The following is a 26252-nucleotide window of genomic DNA, read 5'->3' as shown; positions in this document are numbered from 1 at the left end:
ATTGTGACATTTGTACTGTAGATCAGCCTGGAAGTGGGAAATGCACTGCAGCAAATTTTTTTTTTTTTTTTAAAAAACGTTAAAAGTTAATTCAGAGTGTCATTTATTATTCAACCCCTCAAACCACAAGAAATCTGTTTGGTCCCCCTAAAGTATTAAGAAGTAGTTCAGGCACCAAGAATAATGAGCTTCACATGTGTGGATTAAAGATCTCTTTTGCCAGCCTTTTCTGACTATTTAAGACCCTCCCCAAACTTGTGAACAGCACTCAGACATGGTCAACATGGGAAAGACAAAGGAGCATTCCAAGGCCATCAGAGACAAGATCGTGGAGGGTCACAAGGCTGGCAAGGGGTACAAAACCCTTTCCAAGGAGTTGGGCCTACCTGTCTCCACTGTTGGGAGCATCATCCGTAAGTGGAAGGCTTATGGAACTACTGTTAGCCTTCCACAGCCTGGACAGCCTTTGAAAGTGTCCTCCCGTGCCGAGGCCAGGCTTGTCCGAAGAGTCAAGGCTAACCCAAGGACAACAAGGAAGGAGCTCCGGGAAGATCTCATGGCAGTGGGGACATTGGTTTCAGTCAATACCATAAGTAACGTACTCCACCGCAATGGTCTCCGTTCCAGACGAGCCTGTATGGTACCTTTACTTTCAAAGCATCATGTCAAGGCTCGTCTACAGTTTGCTCATGATCACTTGGAGGACTCTGAGACAGACTGGTTCAAGGTTCTATGGTCTGATGAGACCAAGATCGAGATCTTTGGTGCCAACCACACACGTGACGTTTGGAGACTGGATGGCACTGCATACGACCCCAAGAATACCATCCCTACAGTCAAGCATGGTGGTGGCAGCATCATGCTGTGGGGCTGTTCCTCAGCCAAGGGGCCTGGCCATCTGGTCCGCATGCATGGGAAGATGGATAGCACGGCCTACCTGGAGATTTTGGCCAAGAACCTCCGCTCCTCCATCAAGGATCTTAAGATGGGTCGTAATTTCATCTTCCAACAAGACAACGACCCAAAGCACACAGCCAAGAAAACCAAGGCCTGGTTCAAGAGGGAAAAAGTCAAGGTGTTGGAGTGGCCTAGTCAGTCTCCTGACCTTAACCCAATTGAAAACTTGTGGAAGGAGCTCAAGAATAAAGTCCACATGAGACACCCAAAGAACCTAGATAACTTGGAGAAGATCTGCATGGAGGAGTGGGCCAAGATAACTCCACAGACCTGTGCCGGCCTGATCAGGTCTTATAAAAGACGATTATTAGCTGTAATTGCAAACAAGGGTTATTCCACAAAATATTAAACATAGGGGTTGTATAATGATTGACCCACACTTTTATGTTTAAAATTTAATAAAATTCAACTCAGCAACATAACTTTTTGGTTTGTAAGATTTATGCTTCTGTTCATAAAACCTACTCTCGTTTGCAGTTTGAAGGCTCTAACTTATTTGCGTCTTATCAAACCAGCTAAATCTGCAGGGGGTTGAATACTACTTGTAGGCACTGTATGTGTGTGTGAATGACGCCAGTAATAACTATTACATGCTAAATGGACAGACTCACGAGTACAGACAGGTGCCTTATAGGGAAATAGTCTAATATTATTTCCTTAGGGCAGTGCTCACCAACCTGCAGAACACAAGGAGCATGTATAAAATGGTGCAACCTCTGTCCAGGAGCCCTACTATGGCATACAAGTACTGTATCATAAGGAACGAGTTCCCTGCTTAAAGGAAAGCCAATATAAGAAAATACCCTATTGTTTAAACCAGGTTTTGTTTTTTTTCCTTCTTCCATATCACAATCTGTATTAGAAATAAAAAAAATGGAATCTTGTAATTTTCACACTTGCCACTAGAGCTTTTATAGGTCAACTCCCAGTTGTTTCAGGAAACAACACATGTACATAGCAACAATGGTCAGACTCTGCCTCCAACCTTTTGCACTGAAGTGTCTGATGAGCGTGTGCAGAGGTCAGTGTGAAGTGGGGATAGCAGGGTCAGCTGTGATATGGCCTATTGTGATTGGTGGATCCTGTGTTATCAGCTGTGTGACCTGTCATTGTAAACCTGCCTCTGGTGATAAGTCGCCTGCTGAAAACCCTTCCTGAAAGAACAGGAAGTATGACTTTAAAAAAAGCCCTAGGGGCCAGTGTGAAAACTGCATTACAATTATTTTTTAACAAAGATTGTGATTGAGAAAAAATAAATAAATTGCTTTTTTTTTTTTAAAATACAGTACAAAAACCTGATTTAAACAATAGGTCATTTTCTAACGGTTGCTTCAATTTAAGATGGCCCACTCTTAGCCATGGAAGAGTACCACTGAGCATCAGCAGCTCCAACTATGATGGTCCTGGCCCAGTCAAATACTGCAAGGACTGATTAATTTGTATGACTTTCATGTAATACTACGTTTTTTCCACAAGGGGCGTGCATGGCTGGCTGCCACCTGAAAATCTCCAGCAATTTGCTTCATTTCAGAAGGGAGTTTCTACTTTAATCACAAATTGACTGTCACAAGCAATTGCACATTCTTCCTTGGCGCTGATTTTTTACATGCCTCCACTTTTTGTTTTATTTTCATCCTGGAGACTTAAAAAAAAATATTAAACATGCCTGTGTACAAGGCGCCGGCCCTTTAATGCTCTAATCAGTAGCGATACTAGTTGTATATAGATTGGGCAAAAAAAGCGCCATATTTTGGGTTACCTAGTAGGACCAAGTTATAGTTGCATCGTAATACAGCAATATACATAAGAAATATACATAAGGACTGCACGCTGTGTATATGGAGACGGGCAGGTATAGGATAAAATCACCAGAAATTCAGCCAGATTGGGGGCCATAGCCTCAGGTGACAACCAGGTAGAGGCAGAATGATCACCTATGGACTAACTGCAATCTGTATAACACATTACTACATAAGGCACAAAATATAGACTTTTAGTCCTCCAACCTCAGGTCCCATTCTATGGGCTAAGAGCAGAAGACTATCCTCAGGGCTATTTCTTAGGCTGACCTAGTGTCAATAGATTAGTACTAGGTCTTGTAGGGACACTTAGACTGTGTTAGGCTAGATTCACACACATCATGGTCAGAGCACAGAACGCAACGCATGGTCTGGTCATGGATCTCCTGACACGAACTCAATAGGCATATAGGAATCTGCAGCGTTTGGATTAGGAGACTCGTGGTGACTCCATGCATCGCGGTCTGTGCTAGGACCGGGAAACGTTAATGTGTGAATCTAGCTTTAGAGATGGATGGTATCTACGATGTGATTTACTAGGAACCACAAAAAAACACAAAAAAAGCAGCAAAAAAAGGCAAACACAGATCTGGGACGTAATAAGCGAAGCATAGAGTCTATATCACATGAAGTAATTATCTCCCTGTACTCTTCCTTGGTCAGACCTCATCCGGAATACTGTGTCCAGTTCTGGGCACCACTTTTTTAAAAATACATTGAAAAATTGGAGCAAATTCAGAGGAGAGCGACCAGAATGGTGACCAGTCTGCAAACTATGTCCTACGAGGAACAGTTAAAGGATCTGGGAATGTTTAGCTTGGAAAAAAGAAGACTGAGAGGAGACTTAATAACGGTCTACAAATATCTGAAGGGCTTTCACATTGTAGAGGGATCATCCTTATTCTCATTTGCACATGGAAACACGAGAAGCAATGGAATGAAACTGAAAGGGAGAAGATACAGATTAGATATTATATAAAACTTTTTGACAGTGAGGGTGATCAATGAGTGGAACAGGCGGCCACGAGAGGTGGTGAGTTCTTCTTCAATGGAAGTCTTCATACAGAGGCTGGACAGACATCTGTCTGAGATGGTTTAGTGAATCCTGCATTGAGCAGGGGGTTGGACACGATGACCCTGGAGGTCCCCTCCAACTCTATCATTCTACGATCCCTAAAGATACTGCAGATGGAAAAGACGACCATTGGAACAACAGAATGTTTGGATGAAGTGGTCATGAATCAGCGGCTTGGGTTGTTTTACCTGGGGACATGTTTCTTCAGATTTGCTGCGGCAAAGCTTTACGCAAACAAAGACAGTTCATTAGACAGAAGAACGATGTGATCGGCAGATGACAGTATGGAGAGCAGCTGTGAACCACAGGAGGACGTATGGGTTGGTGTAAGGAACACGGTCTAATGAGTTACAATCAGAGGCATAACTATACTATGTCCAGGGGTTGCAATCACACCCAGGCACTCGAGACCAAGTCCCTTAGGCCTATATAAAAAGATCAATGATATTAAAGACTTGCAATAATTGGGTGCTCAATTCAAGCTTTAGCATTGGGGCCCATTAGCTTTAAGTTACACCACTGGTTCCAACCTAAAATGTCCAGTATCTAGCGCTGTGCTTGGCTGCACAAATGTATCAGCTGATACATCCCTTACCTATCAGCTACTGACCGTACGGAGATAACCCTGTGCAGCCAAGTGGGAAACAATAAAATCAGTATTTACTGGTTCATTCCCCTGCAGCTTCAATGCAGACAATCTCTGGTCACCTCCATTGGTCTTTATCTCCATGGATCGATCTCACTACGCATATCCACATGACAGCTGAAGCCAATCATCAATGAGGTCAGTGATTGGCTGCAGCGGTCATTTGTAGGGAAGTAAACAAAATCAGCGGTAGCCGCCAGTGCTGGAGCTACAAGAATTGAACTGGTGAATACTGACTTTTATTTATTTATTTTTTTTAGCTTTCCTACTATTCGTAATGTATTTTCTTTCTAAATCCTGGACTCCTCATTTAAGGGTCATCTTTTAAGCATAAAGATTTTTGATACCACGTACGATGGGAGGTTTGAAACATCTAAGGATCGCTGCTGCCATCTACAACCAGCAACCATCAGACACACCTCCTCTACAGGTTGGTGGCCAGTATCCTTGCCATGTAAGGGCAGTCATCCCAAACTCAGCTGAATCTGATGATTTTGGATGTGTATGGGGATGTCCTTTCTCCTGACAACAGATTTTGGGAAGTTAAGAAAGATCGAGCATGTTGGATTTCAACATGCCCAATCCTTTTCCCCTCTCTACCTTCCATCTACCTGCTGAGCTGAGTATACATATTAATGGTGAAGCTAGTGAAGAATAGCCCTTTATCAAACAAGCATTCAGCCAACAGACTTCTTAAAGGGGTATTCCAGGCTAACGAAGTTATTACCTGACCTCTGAATAGGTGGTAGTTATTAGATAGTTGGGCTCCCACCAATCATCAGAAATAGGATTTTTGTATCGCTGTCTTCCCTGGTGACAAGAAGGCAAACAGCAAGATTTAAATGGAGCAGCAGGTCTCGCAAGTTTGGTCCCACATCCAGGGCTGTGAGAAAGGCCACTCTATTCAATTTCTCCAGGCCGTAGTCTCGCGAACAGTGGAGAACAAGGGACACAATCAGGAATTGGTAGAGGGTCCACTTCACTAACAATTATGACCTACCTAGTATATAGGTGATCACTTGTTTAGGCTGGAATAACCCTTAAAGTGTATGGCAGCACACGAATGAATTGGAACCATGCCTGGTCTCTACAATGAGTTTTTAAAAGGGAGTTTGTCAGCACAAAATGACTGTCCAAACCAAGCACAGGCGATCGGTGCACCATTATCGTGGCCGAGTAGTTCACTGCACCTTCCCACCTACTTGTTTTCAATCTTTTTCCCGCCACTTAGTCAGAGATGTCAATCAAAAAGAGGAGGAGGTGGAGATAGATGCAAGAACAGTAGATGGGAAATGTTCAGCGACGTCAAGAGTGCACCAAGAGCCGATGCTTGGTTTGAATAGTCATTTTATATTGTCTCCCTTTAAAGAAGCACTCCCATCAAAATTTGTATCCTCTTAATATATTGCAGTCATCATATTGCAATTGCTCATTTTGCCTTTCTACCCAGATAATTATCCTCTTTTCCATTAGGTCTGTAACATTACGTGATTAAAAACGGACTAGCTGAATCCTCCTAGGCTCTGTGTAGAAACAGGAGGTCAATTTTCCCTGCATGAGTCATCACTGAAAAAGTCCCTGGGGGGGGGGGGGTGAAGGGAGCAGCTGGGTCAGGAGTTGAAGAGGGGAATGATAAATGCAGGGAAAAGAGACTTCCTGTTTCTACACAGAGCAGAGAAAAGAGAAGAATTATCTGGGTAGAAAGGCAAAATGAGCAATTGTAAGTACACAGTGCTGTATAATATGATGATTGCAATATATTAAGAGGATTAAAACTTTGATGGAAGGAGGAGGAGGGCTTCTTTAACTGTACAAAGGCATATGCAGCAATTTCCTAAAAGCCTTCTGTTATTAGGAATATGGCCTTAATAAGTAGGAGCAGTAATAACTGCACAGCAAGAAAGCAACCCGAAACCCCAAGGGTGCAAGACTCTATGATATTTATTATCTTTATGTTAGGACTATATGGAGATATGGTCGGAATCCATCCGGGCGCTGCAAGTTGTCTCGGACTTTTCGCCCTATAGGGAAAAGGTGAGGTCAGACATCCGCTGCAATTGCATCATGAAAAGTTTGCATGGTAACGCAAGTAGTAATCTTGTGCTGACTTTTTTCTTAACTTCCTTCCACTAATCCTATTGATTAACACAATCATCAGTTCACAGCTTGAAATGAATGATAAAGAGTAACACAAGCAATGAAGAAAAAATAAATTATGTTAATTAATTTTAGTATTACTGGGGCAATAAAGAGAGTTTATTGCCCCAGTAATACTAAAAATAATTAAGACAATACATTAGGCAGGATACTGTAAAGTACATGAACAATAACGCCATAATGGCACGTAAATTGTAACTAAACTTTGTTATGTTTTTTTCATAATCTGTAGGTCCTTAAATGCCCTGCAGAATGGTGGGGGTCCAGGTCCAGAAACCCCCACTGATTGCTCAAAAGTGTGCAGCTCAGGAGGCAGAAATGGACGGCTTTTTCCTGAGCTCGAACAACAAAGTATTGCTACAATAGAAAGTCTACAGTAAAAAGGTCTTCAATAGTGTCAGAGAAAAATTAAAATCCATAACACATCTCCAGAGAGGGGACATATCACCCTCACATTGAACATATGGGACTAATTATACATGAGGAAGAGAAAAACTAATTAAAACAGGGGAATTAAGAGAGCTGACACGTCAACCTCTATGGAAGTAGGAGCCCTTATAGTGACCAGGTAATTATAGCGGGGAGATTTGCTGGGAAGACGACGCAGAGGCTGAGATTAATTTATGCAGAGGCAAGAAAATACGTCTCCAAACCAAAGGACTTCCTCTGATCTAAGACTCTTTCGCAGACCAGTTGAAGCCAGTGGCTAGTGATGAATAGTGGGGTTTGTATTAATCAGATATTTATGGGAGACATATTTTAAGCGTTGTAGCGAAGGGACGAACAGAAAGCATTCACTCACATCACCGTAAGGCCAGCAGAACCCCTCCAAGTTAATAACGGTCCGATGGATGATGCTATCCAGGTCATGTTTTATCTCTATGTAATGATAAAATCGCAATAAGAAACATGATGACAATATATATTGCCTGGGACCTCCCGGGGCGAAGATATCATGTAAGTCTGGAAGGACCTAGCACATCTCACAACCAGCCCACATATTAGCTCAGCAATGAGGGGGTATGTGGGCGTAGCCTTGAGCTAATAATAATGAAAGTTTGGGCCTCTGTCTTTGTTCATTCAGGAAGACATAAGTTCGCTGTGAGAGTGATCCATTTTCCAGACTGTTTTTTTTTTAAAATCCACCAAATGGTTCCAGAAATATGGGCCTTTTTATTTAGTGATCATTTTTATGTTTTTTTTTTACCAAGACGGCGTGGCTCACAGGTTTCTCTGGGGCGTGATTTTAGGCTATTCTGCATAATTACACCTCCTTAGAAAAGACCATAAAAATTGCACTAAATAAAAAGTCCCATATCTCTGAAACCGTAAGGCATTTAAAAAAAGAAAAAAAAACATGAATACTCTGAGGAGCAGGAGGAATAAAGTATGAGCACAAAACTGTCCACTTTTGATCTGGTGACAGGTCTACTTTAAGAAACTACAAAATATTAAAAAAACAAAAAACGTAGCAAAGTTCAGTTATTCCTTAAATACAGCTACAAGTTCAATCATACAGAATTCTTACCGTCCAAAATCGGATGAAATATTGTAGAACGGTGGCGGCAATGAACAGGCAGTACAGTAAGGAGTACAATAAAAACAGCAGGAAGAATTTGTAATTGGAAAATCCCACACAATTATTCACCCTACAATAAAGACATTACAGACATTACCATATGTAGAAAGCATCAAATATAAAAATACATCCATAACGAGCCCACAAAGCCCACGTACCAGGGGCAGTGATGATCCATCTTGAGAACACATCTGACGGAAACAGAAATGGGAAAATATATTTATATAGTCGAGGTAATACAACCGCAGCTTATTATAGAGCATCCCCACATGAAAGAATAATTAGCATCAAAGCATTACATTTAAAAAAAAAAAAAAAAGTATTTTCTCATAGATTCTACTGTAATTAAAGAGAACAAGTCAGAATACGAATTATTTAGTAAAATCAGATGTGTCACAAGAGCTGAAAGGGTCTTTTCTAAAGGGGTTGTTCACTTTTACAACAGTCTGCTGTTAGAAGAGTCCCCCAAAAATAACTATTTCAACCCACGAAGTTTAGCTGTAATCTATGGGGCAACCTGGTAACAAGAGGTCAATCTTACTGCAACACCAGAAATATTCGGCCCATGACACCGGCCTCAGCTCCCCCTGCATCTCACTTTCAATTGTATCAGCATCCTGGATACCGATAGAGTTGAAAGCAATGATGGAAGAGGGAAACCGTCCACTTCCTCCTCCCTCTGCGTCTGACGTCTCAGCGCAGCGAGCACGATGACATCACTATTTCATATAAGCTGTGCAGGGTAGTGAAGAGCTTCAAAGCTCGCGGCAAAGACCAGAGCAGCCGGGGAATGAGGAAAGGGGAGCATTTTTTTTTCTTTAATGTGGGGCCATTATTCTGTATGGAGTGCTATGTGGGGCCATTATTCTGTATGGAGGACTATGTGGGGCAATTATACTGTAAGGAGGACTATGTGGGGCCCATTATTCTGTATGGAGGGCTATGTGGGGCCATTATTCTGTATGGAGGACTATGTGGGGCAATTATACTGTAAGGAGGACTATGTGGGGCCCATTATTCTGTATGGAGGGCTATGTGGGACCTATTATTCTGTATGGAGGACTATGTGGGCCCATTATACTGTATGGAAGACTATGTGGGCCCCATTATACTGTATGGAGGACTATGTGGGCCCATTATACTGTATGGAAGACTATGTGGGCCCCATTATACTGTATGGAGGACTATGTGGGGCCATTATTCTGTATGGAGGACTATGTGGGGCAATTATACTGTAAGGAGGACTATGTGGGGCCCATTATTCTGTATGGAGGACTATGTGGGGCCCATTATTCTGTATGGAGGACTATGTGGGCCCATTATACTGTATGGAAGACTATGTGGGCCCCATTATTCTGTATGGATGACTATGTGGGGCCATTATTCTGTATGGAGGACTATGTGGGGCAATTATACTGTAAGGAGGACTATGTGGGGCCCATTATTCTGTATGGAGGACTATGTGGGGCCCATTATTCTGTATGGAGGACTATGTGGGGCCCATTATTCTGTATGGAGGACTATGTGGGCCCATTATACTGTAAGGAGGACTATGTGGGGCCCATTATTCTGTATGGAGGAATATGTGGGGCCATTATTCTGTATGGAGGACTATGTGGGGCAATTATACTGTAAGGAGGACTATGTGGGGCCCATTATTCTGTATGGAGGACTATGTGGGCCCATTATACTGTATGGAAGACTATGTGGGCCCCATTATTCTGTATGGATGACTATGTGGGGCCATTATTCTGTATGGAGGACTATGTGGGGCAATTATACTGTAAGGAGGACTATGTGGGGCCCATTATTCTGTATGGAGGACTATGTGGGCCCTATTATTCTGTATGGATGACTATGTGGGCCCATTATTCTGTATGGAGGACTATGTGGGCCCCATTATACTGTATGGAGGACTATGTGGGGTCCATTATACTGTATGGAGGACTATGTGAGGTCCATTATTCTGTATGGAGGACTATGTGGGGCCCATTATTCTGTATGGAGGACTATGTTGGCCCATTATTCTGTACGGAGGACTATGTGAGGCCCATTATTCTGTACGGAGGACTATGTGGGGCCCATTATTCTGTATGGAGGACTACGTGGGGCCCATTATACTGTATGGAGGACTATGTGGGGCCCATTATTCTGTATGGAGGACTACGTGGGGCCCATTATACTGTAAGGAGGACTATGTGGGGCCCATTATTCTGTATGGAGGACTATGTGGGGCCATTATTCTGTATGGAGGACTATGTGGGGCAATTATACTGTAAGGAGGACTATGTGGGGCCCATTATTCTGTATGGAGGACTATGTGGGCCCATTATACTGTATGGAAGACTATGTGGGCCCCATTATTCTGTATGGATGACTATGTGGGGCCATTATACTGTAAGGAGGACTATGTGGGGCCCATTATTCTGTATGGAGGACTATGTGGGCCCTATTATTCTGTATGGATGACTATGTGGGGCCATTATTCTGTATGGAGGACTATGTGGGCCCCATTATACTGTATGGAGGACTATGTGGGGTCCATTATACTGTATGGAGGACTATGTGAGGTCCATTATTCTGTATGGAGGACTATGTGGGGCCCATTATTCTGTATGGAGGACTATGTTGGCCCATTATTCTGTACGGAGGACTATGTGAGGCCCATTATTCTGTACGGAGGACTATGTGGGGCCCATTATTCTGTATGGAGGACTACGTGGGGCCCATTATACTGTATGGAGGACTACGTGGAGCCATTATACTGTATGGAGGACTACGTGGGGCCCATTATTCTACATGGAGGACCATGTGCGGCCCATTATACTGTATGGAGGGTTATTTGGGGCCCATTACACTGTGTGGAGGGTGGTGTGGGGATCAAAGTTGGGGTCACAATACTTTGCTGGGGGGGTTGAAAGGAGATACAGTAGGGTCATTATACTGTGCGTGTGGAGGAATTCACGGTGGGGGTATCATACTGTGTTTTGGGGACAATTTTACTGGCATCATACTTTATGGGTGCAATGAAAGGGCAATCTGGGGGCTTCAATAGGAGGAAAATTACTTTTTAAAGGCTGCAAATTGGAACTTCTGCTATGAGGCCGAATGATTTCTATGTACGCCCCTGCCCGGGGTGGGGGGATACCCAGTGCTCCGGTCATGTGATCGGACTCAAGATTTATTAATTAAAATGTACTTTGTTCCTGGGACAACCCCTTTAAGTTTGTTTCCATATGAAAAGGTTCATAGTTATATTAGATAAAGAAAAACTTCCTCAATTTCAGAATTTCTTTTTAATAAATATTAACGTTGGCCAACGACTTTGTCCAATGGAACTCTGTAAGTACAGAACAGAAGGATTTTTCAAACTAAGTCCAGCTTGTCCTGCTAGTTTTCCATCTATCTTTCCCAACCCTCTTCTTTGATTGACCGCTCCGGCTTGATAAAGTCAGAGAAGGGTGGAGAAAACAAGCAGGTGGGAAGGTGTATAGAAATGATTGGCTCCTCCATGATGCAACGAGCGTGTGTGCTTGGCTTGAACAGTCATTCTGTGGTGACACAGTCCCTTTAAAAGGGGTCATTTCCATTTTAAATATGCATGGGATATCCACAGGATATCTCATAGAAAATTTGCGGGCATTCTAAGTTCATGGAAGGCACAAAAAAAAATGTACGTTTTTTTTTTATTTTTCTTTCAAATGTCAGAATATTACCATATGTGGAATTCCTCTTAAAAGGGCTATTCTTATTATCTATTATATCTACAGTAACGTAGTGATCCCCGGCCTCCCAGCTTAAGGCTTGCTTGGCGGCAGTGTGCAGTTGAAGATTGACAGCTCCGACAGCGGCATTGCCGGTCCGATCTGTGTTTGTTTCAATCCTGCAAGCAGAGAGGAACGCAGCTGCTCGGATCCAGCGATCTGAAAGATTAGCGAGCACTGCACTCCTTGCCTAAAAAAACGGCCACTGCTGTAGTCCATCAAAAGTGGTCGGTAACCTTGCCAACAAACAGTAACCTAAAAAAATAAAAATCCTTCTGTTCTCGAGAACGGAGGAGATTTTTAATTTGAGGCAAAGTTGCTTGTTATTACAAGCACTTTGCAATTTTACCCATTGATGATGATGAGAAAATCTATTAAAGAACCATTGATGTGGGTCGCTTAAGGAGCTGCGGGATCTTCCCCTTCTCCAGTCTCCCTGTCTAATGGATAATGTTTCCTCCATTGTAAACTATAAAAAACCCACCAAGCCTCAGGGACCCTGGATATGAAGGCGGCTGAGTGCTTTTATACAGGTCATGGACTTCTACGATGGCTTCTAACATCCCTTTTACTTCACAAAAAGGAACATTGTCCCGGATACTCTTAAGTTCGGAGTTATTAATACGGCTCTATAACAGCTGCGCTGTTCATTACGTATTCTGGATATCCATTAGGAGATTATTGCAAATATAGAGATAAGTAATGACTAATATAAGGCTCCTATCTAAATCCATGCAAATGTGGTCCTGGTTGCATCTTCTCCTCGTGATTGCATGCCTTTCCTACAGGTTCCCGTCAAACACCAAAAACATACAGATGTCCGATTTACTCCGTGAACCTTATTGGGAATTAATGTAAATTATGGAATATTAATACGATCCGGGACTCACACGTCACAGGCTGAGCAATGGTGGCATCGGTCGGGTTTGATCAGTTGACATCTTTCACAATATCGGATGGCTAGATTTATAAAAAGAAAAAAAAAAAATTAGTTTCTGAAAGAGATCGATAGGACCGATTGATCAGCTGTTAAGTTTCCATTTAGAATAAAAGGATCATACACATTTACCAATTCCATATCCTTCAATGACAAAGAGAATAAAACAGAATCAAACATCTAGTTGATGTAAGCGTCCACCCTGCACGCCTGGCATAGCTCTATACAAAGGAGATCATCTTCTGGCCCCAGTAGAATGGGTACTACCATTAAAGAGAACCCGACAGCAGGACTGATACCTATAATCTAATTACATGGCTACATTTGCTTTTTTTAAAAAACAGGATTAGAGACAATGCCACTGTGTGGGACAAGTTTACAGCATATAGTGATAATTACTTTGTGAAACTTCTTTCATTCTCCACCTGAAACTTAGAATCCCACGACTTTGGGCATGCACAGTTGACCGGAAGGCTCTGACATGTCGGCAAAGATCCACTGTGCAGATCACGGGATTCAAAAGATCCGGAACGAGAATGATTGGACGGCTCAGGGATCTCCCTTTCATAAAGTGAGCATCAATTTATGCTGGAAACTTGCCCCACACGGTGGAGTTGTCTGTAATCCACCTTTAAATAGAAATGCAGTCATGCAATTAAGTCATAGGTGTCAAACCTGCTGTCAGGTTCCCTTTAAGAAAATTTCCAACCATAATGTAAAGAGGTTGTCCACTAATTTAGCATAAAGATAGGTCATCAAAGTCTGATCGATCAGGCCCCAACACCTGGAACCCCTGCTGATCAGCTGTTCTCAGTGGCAGCAGCAGCCGCCGGCCAGAAATACTCACTTGCGGACCAGCTTCGTCTTCGGATCAATAGGAGGTGGATGTGTAGTACCTTGCGGTGGCCACGATAAGAAGACGCTCAGCTCCTCAAGTGAGTACTTGTGGCTGGCGGTGGCCGCCAACACGGATGACAGCTGATCGGTGGGGGGTGCCGGGTGTCAGACCCCGACCAATCAGACATTGATGACTTATCCTAAGGATAGGACATCAATGATAAAGTAGTGGACAACCTCTTTAAAGGGTTATCTCATCAGAAACAACATCTTTCAGTTTGCATCCTAATGAAATACATGGATGTCTGAAGCCTGAAAGAGGCTGGGATTCTGACTCATGATAGGGGTCTCTACCTATGAAAGTCCATACGCCCTAAGAGAATATAATCATTGTGCTCAATTATTAGGCAAGTGAGTATTTTGACCATCATTATTATGCAGATTTGCAACTCTACGCTGTATAAACTTGCAGCACTCTTGAAATTGTCAAGGTATTGGATCATGTTAGAAAAACCCGGCACTCAAGGAATTAGTAAAATGGGTATTGGATCATGACCACAGAACAATCAAAAGTTTTGTTGCAAATAGTCAACAGGGTCCCAAAAAACATGTTTAGAAAAAAATCGCACATTAACTGTCAAAGATTTCAGAAGAATCAAAACTAAAACGACCAAGAAGCCATTATCCTCCAGTGTTGTCATATTCCAGAACTGCAACCTCCCTGAAGGCCCAGAAATGCAAAGTGTTCAGTGCTCAGAGACATGGTCGAGGAAAAGAAGGCTGAGCACGACCACCACTGAACAAGACACAGAAGTACAAGGTGTTCAGTGCTCAGAGACATGGCCGAGGAAAAGAAGGCTGAGCCCGACCACTACTGAACAAGACACAGAAGTACAAGGTGTTCAGTGCTCAGAGACATGGCCGAGGAAAAGAAGGCTGAGCCCGACCACCACTGAACAAGACACAGAAGTACAAGGTGTTCAGTGCTCAGAGACATGGCCGAGGAAAAGAAGGCTGAGCCCGACCACTACTGAACAAGGCACATAAGTGGAAATGTCAAGACTGGGCCAAAAAATGTCTGAAGACAAAAGCTGGTGGTCTATCTCCAGAAGCGGTTTCGCTGTTGCTTCTTGCAGCGGTTCTGCTGCCGGTGTCTTTTCCCTGTGCTTTCAACTATGAAGAGCGAGCGGCTGCCAAATGAAGCCACCGGACGAATGAACATTTAACTGCTTTACGGTTTTCACACCCTGTATCGGTTAAAAGAAGTATCAATAGAATGTTGTTTTTACATTGCTGTGCAATATGATCATTTTTGGCGGCGCTTTTTCAGGCGGATTCCAGCTGGAAAGCTCCTGAAAAAGACATTGTGTACAACATTCCCTTATAGCCTTTCATATTAAAAGAAGGCTTCTTTTAATAGTAAGATATTAAGGTGTTGTAGTACATGCATTTGTGCATTTTAAAGGGATGGTCTGGCCTTAGAGTGACTGCCGACTTGTAACCTATGTAATTGCAGACTTGTGAATCTTCACAGTGCATGCACTGCGCGCTGTGAGGATTCTCCGGTGCCAGCACGAGGAGGGGTGGGTGCAAGAATGCGACTTGCATATATTCGGTCACATGCCTACTAGAAATGTGAATGGAAGTGTATTGAGCAAGGCTGCAAACGTCTAGTCGGAATGTGGCCGGAAGTATGCAAATTGCATACTTGTGGTTACATGACAATCCGCTCCCAACACTGGATAATATTCACAGTGCATGCACTTACATAGAGTGACTGCAAACTTGTATCCTAAGGCTGGAAAACCCCTTTAAGGATACCAGCTTATTGGCAATGCTCTATGGAAAAAAGACGGATTTTGGTAAGAGCTTACCTGTAAAATCCTTTTCAGCGAAGGAAGGAAGGGAGACACAGATTCTCTACTTCGTGGGTAGGCGGAGCCCCATAGGATAGTCACCTCAGATTGGAAAATGACGACCGGCCCCTCCAGTATATAGGCTCCTCCTACTCCCATGTTCATCAGTCCGTACACAAGCTAAGGAAGAGCAGACCAACCAGCAGAACAACATATCCCCTTCTGAAATTTCAGAAATGAGAGAAAACAGGTTATGTAATAGAAACACACAGTCTTAGGCATACCCCATTGGACCTGACAACTGTGTAGAGCTGGCGAAACTGGAAGGAGAGCCGTAGAGCGCTAAACCCAGTCCAGAAGATCGACATCAGGAAGGAGACGCGCTGCATCTAGAAACACAACAACACACTTCTGCCCTGGGAGGGTGCTGTGTCTCCCTTCCTTCCTTCGCTGAAAAGGATTTTACAGGTAAGTTCTTACCAAAATCCGGCTTTCAGCAGCAGAAGGGAAGGAAGGGAGACACAGATTCTCTACTTCGTGGGACGTCCTAAAGCAGTACCTACTTAAGGGTGGGAAATAGAGGCAGAAGCCTCCATACCCCAAAACTTAGGCAAGAGCGCAAACCGCGCTAAATAATGGAAAACTAAATAAAGGGATAACTTAAATTACCGCCGCCTGCAGGACCCTGCGTCCCAGGGCCGCATCGGCTGAAGCACTTACGTCCACCTTATAAAACTTAGTAAAGGTGTGAACGGAGCGCCAGGTGGCCGCCCGGCAGAGCTGCGCTGCCGAGGCCCCCTGACGAAAAGCCCACGATGAGCCAATGGCTCTCGTGGAATGAGCTTTAACTTTAACCGGACAAGGCTCGCCCTTGAGCCGGTACGCTTCCAGGATAGCTGAACGGATCCACCGAGCTATCGTGTCTTTGGAAGCACGTTGACCACGCCGACGACCTGCCGGAATTACAAAAAGAGAGTCCGACTTCCGAAAACCTTGAGTGATCGTAAGACAGAACTTCAATGCCCGCACTAAGTCCAACGAGTGCAAGGCCCGCTCCCTTGGATTCTTAGGTCCTGGACAAAGCGAAGGCAACACAATGTCCTGATTAATGTGGAATTGTGACACTACCTTAGGCAAAAAATCTTCACGAGTACGAAGCACCACGCGATCCGGAAAAAATTCCAGTAAAGGAGGTAAGCAAGAAAGTGCTGCCAATTCCGATACCCTTCTCAAAGAGGTGACTGCCACCAAGAAGGCCACCTTCCAAGAAAGTAGTGAAAGTTTAGCAGAATCCATAGGCTCAAAAGGCCTATGCTGAAGGGCTTCCAGGACTAGATTAAGCCGCCATGGAGCCACAACTGCCCTCCGTGGCGGAAACTGACGTGCGACTCCGCGAAAAAAACGAACGAACATCCCTGCGAGAGGCAATAGGCTTCCTAAAAAGTGCGGAAAGAGCAGAAGCCTGTCCCCGCACCGTACTTACTGCCAAACCCCTGGCCAGACTAGATTGCAGAAAGGCCAAGAAGTTGGGGATGGAAAAAACCCTCGGGTTTCTTGAGGATCCAGAACACCATGAATAGAAAGACTCCCAAGTTCTGTGATAAATCCTGGACGTAGCTGGACTCCGGGCCGCCCGCAAGGTAGCAATGACCTCGGGCGAAAAACCGCGACGGGTCAAGATCTCGGTCTCAAGAGCCACGCCGTCAAACGAAGGGACCTCAGGTCCGGATGACGAATGGGCCCCTGAGTGAGCAAGTCCGGGCGAAGGGGCAGCGGAAACGGAGGTGCCGCCTGAAGAGACACCAGCGTCGAATACCATGTCCTCCGCGGCCAGTCTGGTGCTATCAGAATTATTGATACCCCTTCGAGTTTGATCCGTCGGATCACCAGAGGCAGTAAGGATATCGGCGGAAACGCATAGATCAGCTTGAACTGACCCCACGGGGCTACTAAAGCATCCACCGCCACTGCCTCCGGGTCCCTGTACCTGGACATGAACGTCGGAACCCTGGCGTTCAGCCTGGATGCCATCAAGTCCACCTTAGCAGTCCCCCAACGGGAACACAGCAGAGAAAACACTTCTGGATGGATACTCCATTCCCCAGGGTCCACTTGCTCGCGACTGAGGAAGTCCGCCGAGATATTCAACACCCCTGGAATGTAAATTGCAGAAATTGCTGGAACTTTGGACTCGGCCCAGACCAGGATCTGAGAGACCTCCGACATGAGACTGGAACTCCTCGTCCCGCCTTGGTGGTTGATGTACGCGACAGCCGTAGCGTTGTCCGACTGGATCCGGACCGGTAGACCGCTTAATAAGAACGTCCAATGTTGGAGGCAGAGAAATATTGCTCTCAACTGCAAAATGTTGATCGGGAGAGACGACTCCTTTGGCGACCAGACCCCCTGAATCCAGAGGTCGTTCCAAACACCCCCCCAGCCTGTCCGGCTGGCATCGGTTGTCACCACCGACCATCTCGGGGGAAGGAAGGATTTCCCCACGGATAGAGTCTCCGGACGTAACCACCATCCAAGAGACTCTCGCACCCTGCGGGAGATAATGACCGAGCGATCCAGAGAAGTTAGCGATCGATCCCAATGGGTCAGAATAAGGTTTTGGAGATCCCGGGAATGAAATTGTGCAAATGGTACTGCTTCCATAGTTGCCACCATTTGACCCAGAAGGCGCATGCATTCCCGAAGGGACATTGACAGCGCCGACTTCATAGCATGGACCAGAAGACGAAGGTTCGTCTGTTTGACAGGAGGCAGGGACACAACTGCCCGAACTGTATCGAACTGCATCCCCAGGAAAAGAATGGACTGTGCTGGCTCCAATGACTATTTCTTCCAATTGATCAGCCACCCGAAGTCCATCAGGTACTGAAGGGAGAGATCGCGAGCCGTTATTGCCTCCTCTGCTGTGGGTGACACTATGAACAGGTCGTCCAGGTAGGGGAGGATCGTAACCCCCTGTCTTCGAAGAAGCGCCATGAGAGGAGCCAGAATTTTTGTAAAAACCCTGGGAGCTGAGGCCAACCCGAAGGGTAGGGCCACAAACTGGTAATGGGCTTGACCTATAGCGAAACGCAAGAAACGCTGGTGAGCCCTGCCGATAGGGATATGCAAATAGGCGTCGCGGATGTCTATCGACACCAAGAAATCGTACTGCGACAGGGTCGCTATCACCGATCGGAGAGACTCCATGCGGAACTTCCGTGTCTGGACGTAAATATTCAAATCCCTGAGATCCAGCACCGGACGAAACTTGTCCTCCTTTTTGGGGACCACAAAAAGGTTGGAATAAAAACCCTTTCCCTGGTCTTCCGGAGGAACCTGAACCACCACACCCTGCTGTAGGAGAGAGTCGACCTCCTGAAACAGTGCGGCAGCCAGTCTTGGCACGGACGGAATGCCCGTCAGACGAAACCTGTCTGGAGGTAGAGAATGAAACTCTATGAAATAGCCTGCCGACATAACCCGTGTCACCCAGGCATCTGCTATGTGGGATGCCCAGATCGACCCAAATTGTAGCAGACGACCTCCCACCCGAGAGCCCTTGGGGGGATCCCTGGCGTCAGTCAGCCTTAGCGGACTTTTTATCAACCTCCCGTCTGTCCTGACGGGACCGTTGCTTCCAGGGAGTACGAGATTTCTGGGCAGATCTGCCGGAGGATGAGGGACGACCCAATCTCCAAGAAGGCTGACTGAATCGTCCCTTGGCCCGAAAGGACCGAAGACCTCTGCCGGGCCCTGTCCTGCTGGCTGTGGATGCCACTGCCTTTTTCCCAGGCAGAGTAACATCCTTAGCTTTAGCTTTGGCAATTAGTTCCAAAAGATCTGAACCAAAGAGCTGACCGCCCTTATATGCCAGACTAAGCAATCCCTGTTTAGATACCGCATCTCCGGTCCACTGTTTAAGCCACAGAGCTCTTCTAATCGTGACTGCCGAAGCCTGAGCCCTGGATAGAATTGAAGCAGTGTCCAGTACTGCATCTGTGCCATAACACATAGCTTCTTCCATTCGCTGAAAAAGCTTTTCCATTTCTGAACGCGAAGTCCCATCCTGCCACGCCGCACGCAGCTGATCCAACCACCACAGAGAAGCCTCACCGGCCCACATGGCCCCCAAGGCCGCTCGGAAACCATGACCCGCGGCTTCATAGATGGATTTCGCCGCTGACTCCGATCTTCTGTCCCAAGGATCCTGAAGATTGGCTCTCCCTTTAACAGGAAGCAGGGAAGACTTGGTCAGCTGAGACAGAGATATATCCACCTCAGGAGAGGGAACCCAATTAATAACCATCTCCTTGGCACAGGGATATAGGGCATCAAAAAAACGCGTTCCTCGGAAGCGTTTATCCGGACACTGACGCTCCTTCTCCACCGCTTCGTTAAGTTCCTCATGCGCAGGTAATGTAGAACGAACACGGCGCGTCTTCTGATACAGACGGGCCGACCTAGACGGTCTTGTCGGCTCTTCAGACAGCTCTAATACTTCCCGCATGTCCTTAATAAGCCCATCTACACGACCTGAAAGAGAAACAGAGCGATCCTGTTGATCCTCCTCTTCGGACTCAGAAATTTCATCAACCGAATCTGTTGGTGAATCCGAAGCCTCTGAAGCGCTCTGCGAGGGAGACAACGCCACCATAGTCTTGTGGCGCTTTTTACCTCGTGGCATTGGGTGTGATCTAGCTGACACCCACTGTCCCAGGAGACTAGAGAGACTATCAATGGAGCGAGTGAGCGCCTCCACTTTAACATCACTGAGCGTTGAACTTGATGTAGTAGAAGGCCTGAGTGTATCAGAGGCGTGCGACTGAACCTGAAACGGATCAGGAGACCGATCCGCACTCCCAGGCCCCTGATCCGACATGCCACCCACACCAGATGCCAGGATGTACAACAAGGATGGCAAAAAAAGTGTAAAAGCTGCACAGCCTGTTTTCAAAACTCACTCTTTTTTTTTTTTTTTTATATATATGCGTCAGGCTCTGAGGGGTTAAAGCTCACCCTTAGAAAAGAGCTACCCCAGAAAGCCGAGCAAAAATCAATAGGGGGAAACTCCCTTAAACACCATGTGTTTCCCCTAAAGTTCCACTTTTTCAGAAGTGGTTAACATCACAGCAACTATAATACTACGCTGCCTAAAAGGTCAGTGAAGTAAATAGCTTTAGGAGGGAAAGCGGCAGTGCTCACGAGGACTCCTAATAGGTAGCCGAAGTGACAGCACTGACAAAGAACCCCTGCCAGAGGCAGAGGGGGTACTGCGGCGACCGCTCCTCCTGAGTGTGTCGCTTCACTTTTTTTTTTATATATATGCGTCAGGCTCTGAAGGGTTAAAGCTCACTCTTAGAAAAGAGCTACCCCAGAAATGCCGAGCAAAAAATCAAAGGGAGAAATTCCCTTAAACACCATGTGTTTCCCCTAAAGCTCCACTTGTTCAGAAGGGGTTAACATCACAGCAACTATAATACTACGCTGCCTAAAAAGGTCAGTGGAGTAAATAGCTTTAGGAGGGAAAGCGGCAGTGCTCACGAGGACTCCTAATAGGTAGCCGGAGTGACAGCACTGACAACGAACCTCTGCCAGAGGCAGAGGGGACTCACCGGTACCGCTCCTCCTGAGTGTGTGGACGGACGGACGGGGAGCAGAGAGCAGGAGATGCCGCTGGACGCCGGAGGGAGAAGCAGGGACTGCCAGCACGTGCTTAACCAAGCACTTCCTGTCTAAGTAATGACGGCAGGAAGCCAGGAGACGCTAAGCCACGCCCCCACTAGGCCATGCCCCCGCTAGGCCACCCCCCCCCCCGCCAAAGCCCGCGCTTATTCAAAAAACGAGGGCAGAAAACTTCCTACCTCTATGAGGGCAGGAAGCAAGTCAATAAAAGCAAGGAAACGCGCGCAAATACAGGGAGCTTCCTGCCTCAATGAAGGCAGGAAGCAAAAACGAAAAAGCATGCGCAAATAAAAAATAAAAATTACTGGCCTCCGTCTCTGCTCCCCAGTCAAGGCAGCGTCTGAAATAGACAAGAAACACACAGGCAGTACACTTGCCGTAGCTGTCAAAGATACTCTTTAGACCAAAGAGCACTTACCCGGCTGAACGCCACAGGGATCCTCAGGGATGTGTGGTGCCATGGCCCTTTGCTCCCCCCTATGGCGGAGCACGCAGGGACCCTCTCAGATGTGTGGTGTGCGCCTCCGCCAGGGAGCGCCCTGTATCCCCCGGCATAAGTGGGAACCTCCTCAAGGGGTACACAGAGCTGCCAGGGGAGGGTCAGGGGTCTCAGCAGCGCCGAGACCCCTAGAGACCTCTAGACCACGGGGGGTCCAGGACTCGCTGGATATAAAATAACAAACTCTTCTGAGGAGCTGCCGAAGCAGCGACTATCCTCTGAGACCTCAGATAAAAAGACTGATGAACATGGGAGTAGGAGGAGCCTATATACTGGAGGGGCCGGTCGTCATTTTCCAATCTGAGGTGACTATCCTATGGGGCTCCGCCTACCCACAAAGTAGAGAATCTGTGTCTCCCTTCCTTCCCTTCTGCTGCTGAAAAAAAGTATACAAAATATTTCTCTCTTGGAAGGACATGCTATCTCCTTCGTGCCACTTATTGGAGGCAGCTACCCTGAGAGACTGGGGGTCACACAGCGCTCAGTGCACGCATCCGAGACGCACCTGCAGAGATTTGCCATCTACAAAGTCCCTAAGCAGAAGTGCTGATCGCTAGTTGTGCCCCAGCTTTAGTCAATATCTCACCCTCTAATGAGCTTTGCAACACAACTAGCCAGACACCCGTCTACAGGCAGTAGTTTTAGGTGCAGTATAAAGCAGGGTATGGCTGGAGGCGGCATCCTACTGACAATGCCATACGGAAAATGACTATAGAGAATAAATTAGAGTATTATAGAAATGTTATTCTGATTAGTGGTAAGATAGGACTGACTGTAGGAGAATACCCTCACCCCTTTCCGTTTTGGGAGCGAGGGCACTTAGGCGGGCTGTGTCTGAGTTCACAGACATTACAGAGAAGCTCGGTCACCTCCATTCAGCAGCTGTGACACTTGAACACTGGACACTTTGTTCAGCGATCATTTGATGCAATGACATAATCTCTATTCTCTTCACATCTACATCTGGGATACCCTGCGGGGTATTTTATGGCACTGCACGGACACTGAAAAACTTCATTGTGATTGCTGTCACAAAGGTGATGTATAAGAGATTCACATTAGAAGGTTAACCTGTGGGCCGGCGGTTATATCTTCCCAGACAAGTCAAAGAAAACTGACACCTTTAACAGGGAAAGTTTTTTACTTTAAAACTGCTCTAAGTTTGTCTACAAACTTAATAGATTTTCAGACCCTCTACTATGCAGTTTGCAACTTAATCCATGTTTCAGATTTTTCTGTTGTAAGAGTGTCCCTACCTGTGATATAGGTTGGATGTGAATTTTGTGTATCCATAATGCTGCTGTCTTCATTAGTTCATATATCAGCACAGCTTCTATCCTGCTCTTATTTTCTCTTCCTGTGCTTTTCTCCTTTTCTGAAGACTGCTTTCTTGGCCGTCCTTGAGATGACATGTTTCAAAAACGGCAGTGTTGTTTTTCCAAAAAAATACTGTGTATAAAACTACCATAACAGTGTTTTCTGGTCAGCCTGCACAGGCGTTGACAAGGACTAATTTCCTACATTCAAGGTTGAATATTTTGCAATTTTCTACTTAATCTTTTACCCAGAAACTCGAATGATATATTGTTCTACCCCAAGAAGAGGCACTAAAGTTTCTGACTCCTGTAGGATTTTGCAAACCTTTATCACAGGGAGCATTGCCTGTTTCATAGGTCTTCTTACACTAGCTAGCAAGCTCTGCAAAGAGACACGGCAAGCTCTAAACATGTGTCATAAACCTCCTAAAAACCACAAAGAACATATAGTATACACCCTAAAATGTAACTTTTAATAGATATTTTAAAAGATAGTATCAATAAGTCAAGGACAATAATCTAGATAAAAGTATGGGAGAGGGATAGCACAAATGGCATTCAAACTCGCCCTATAGGGCGGAATGCCTTACCTAACAGCGGAGTAATCACCCTAATGTGTCGGCGTGCTATTGACTCACCAGATGGGACATATTCATTTCTCCATTTGGCCCGACCTATTATGGTGTACTCCTGTGATTGTCCCCTGATGAGCCGCGACTGAGGAGGGGGCGAAACGCGTTGGGACTGGGACGTTAACGCAAATTGGAATCATGAACTAACTAGCATCAGATAAGTCAGCAATTTAGCAGTTTGCTGATATATGATGGTTGTGATATGTGTTTATTGCGAACACTGGTGAATTCTGGTGGCCACTATATGACCGTTTGAATGTTTTACAGGTATCTTTTGGTCACCGTTTGCAAAAAAATTGAGATGCATTAAAAGTTCGCCACCTCACATCTCCTTTATGACCTATGGTGGTCCATTATGAAAATTGACCTCTGGTTTTCCAGTAAGAAATCTATAGATAGGGAATAGGGTTTCCTCTATTTCCATCTGATCACAACTGTAATATTAATATTGTGGGACATACTGACACTGATTGAAGGCGATGTTTTTTTGCAATAAAAGTTATTTTGATTATATATATGGAGAACTATTGATATTCTATACCCACCTGATCATAACTGATGCATGTTTTTTTCTACTTTTACAGCATATTAATTTTTCTGATATGACTGTTTGGTCTCCTACTATTGGGATGCCTTTGTTTTTGTTTTTTATGTCTGTATAGGGGTACTTTAGGGACAGGCAAGGGACAGCCTCCATGGAGCGGGGACACCACGCCGACACATTAGGGTGATTACTCCGCTGTTAGGTAGGGTATTCCTCCCTTAGGGCCCTATAGGGTGAGTTTGAATGCCATTTGTGCCATCCTATTGCTATCCCTCCCCCATACTTTTATCTAGATTATTGTCCTTAACTCATTGATACTATCTTTTAAAATATCTATTAAAAGTTACATTAAGGGTGTATACTATATGTTCTTTGTGTTTTTTTTTTATTTCTGATACACCTATACTATACTAGTTGAGCCTTTGGCTATTTGTTGTTTTTTCATAAACCTTCTACCCAGCTAACGAGTACTCTATTCTGCACAGACAAAGGACTATTACCCTGAAACAGCTATCTACATATGGTTGCCTTTCTTTTGAAGTTGACTTCGGTTTGCCTACAGATCAAGTCATGCAGCAAGGCTGGGTGGCAGATTGTGTATTATATTATAGTGTAGCTACTTCCTATAGGCTAATTTGCATATTGAAGTCAATAAAATATTAAATTTCTGATCGTGAGGGTCCACAGGAATTATATTACATGGCCATCAACAACGCAATGTGGTCATGTTGAGAAACAAAAATGAAGCTGCTCTTAAGGCTGCGTGCCCACGTTGCGTATTACAAGCGTATATGCTGCGGAATTTAAGCAGCGTAAACGCTTGTAAAACGCATGTATATCCGCACCCCATGGTCCCCAATGGCATTCCGCAATGTCAATGCCCATGCTGCGGATTTTTCCGCAGCGTATATGCTGCGGTCAAAAATCCGCAGCATGTTCATTAATTTTGCGTTTCCGCATGCGGAATCAATGTGCGGATAGTACCCAAGTCTGGAGGAGACGAGACTCTCATCCAGACCTGGGTACCAAAGAACCTGTAAAAAAAAGAAAAAATAAAGTTTATACTTATCTTCTGATGTTTTCCCTCCGTCGCGCTGTTGTCTGAAAAACCTGCCACGTCATTGAGTCATGTGACCCATCACATGACTCAATGACGTCACCGCAGGTCCTGCACACAACAGCGTGAGCCGCTCAAGACTCCGGACGGGGCAGAGAATGCATCGGTAGGTGAGTATAAACTTTATTTTTTTATTTTTTACCATTCTGATTCTTTTTTTTTAACTATTACTTGGTCACACTATATATGCCGGTTGCATGGATTTATATAGTGTGAACACGTTGTCAAGCACTTTTCCAAGTGATGCTTAAATCACTTGGAGAAGTGCTTGATAACCCGCATGCGGAAATGCATGCAACGACGCTGCAAAGACGCCTCACAAACGCTTCTACCTGGCGGGAAAACCGCATGTAAAATCCGCATGCGATTTTCCCGCCAGGGAGAAGCGTAAAAAATATGCTTCAGTTCCGCAACGTAGGCACTTAGCCTAAAAAGAACCTGTCACCACGATTTTGTAATGTAAAGACAAGACATGGCTGTAATGGCGCTGTAACACTGATTACATTGTTACCTTTGGTGAAGAAATCCGCTTGGTTGTTGTTTTTTAATCACCATTTGAATTTTCCTGCTAATAAGATTTCGTTGCACAGGGGCCGGACTGTACCCTGGGTCCTCTCCTCCCTGTCTGTGACTGACAGGTCACTGCTGAGATTTCAAATAGAAGGGGCCGGGGAAATCACAGACCAGAGGCAGGCGGAGGGGCCGGGGAATCACAGACCAGAGGCAGGCGGAGGGGCCGGGGAATCACAGACCAGAGGCAGGCGGAGGGGCCGGGGAATCACAGACCAGAGGCAGGCGGAGGGGCCGGGGAATCACAGACCAGAGGCAGGCGGAGGGGCCGGGGAATCACAGACC

At 45.3% G+C, this 26252-nt stretch overlaps 1 protein-coding gene across 3 annotated transcripts in view; it reads right to left on the bottom strand.

The window, feature by feature from the left end:
* ZDHHC20 (zDHHC palmitoyltransferase 20) overlaps positions 1–26252 on the bottom strand; it is an 80831-nt gene that overhangs the window by 12905 nt on the left and 41674 nt on the right. For 2 of the 3 annotated variants that reach the window (XM_073662287.1, XM_073662283.1), the window contains exons 5-8: positions 12868–12937; positions 8372–8404; positions 8163–8283; positions 4020–4055 (exon numbers count right to left, since the gene is read on the bottom strand). In XM_073662287.1, coding sequence (XP_073518388.1) covers positions 4020–4055; positions 8163–8283; positions 8372–8404; positions 12868–12937 — 260 coding nt within the window. The remainder of the gene's footprint in view (positions 1–4019; positions 4056–8162; positions 8284–8371; positions 8405–12867; positions 12938–26252) is intronic. The other variant, XM_073662293.1, reaches the window with a different exon arrangement.

This window comes from Phyllobates terribilis, unplaced genomic scaffold (genome assembly GCF_046119375.1).
Source record: "Phyllobates terribilis strain yellow unplaced genomic scaffold, ASM4611937v1 Scaffold_2__4_contigs__length_985480577, whole genome shotgun sequence".
NCBI lineage: Eukaryota > Metazoa > Chordata > Amphibia > Anura > Dendrobatidae > Phyllobates > Phyllobates terribilis.
Note: the sequence above shows the minus strand (reverse complement) of the source record. Positions and strands in the feature narration are given on the sequence as shown.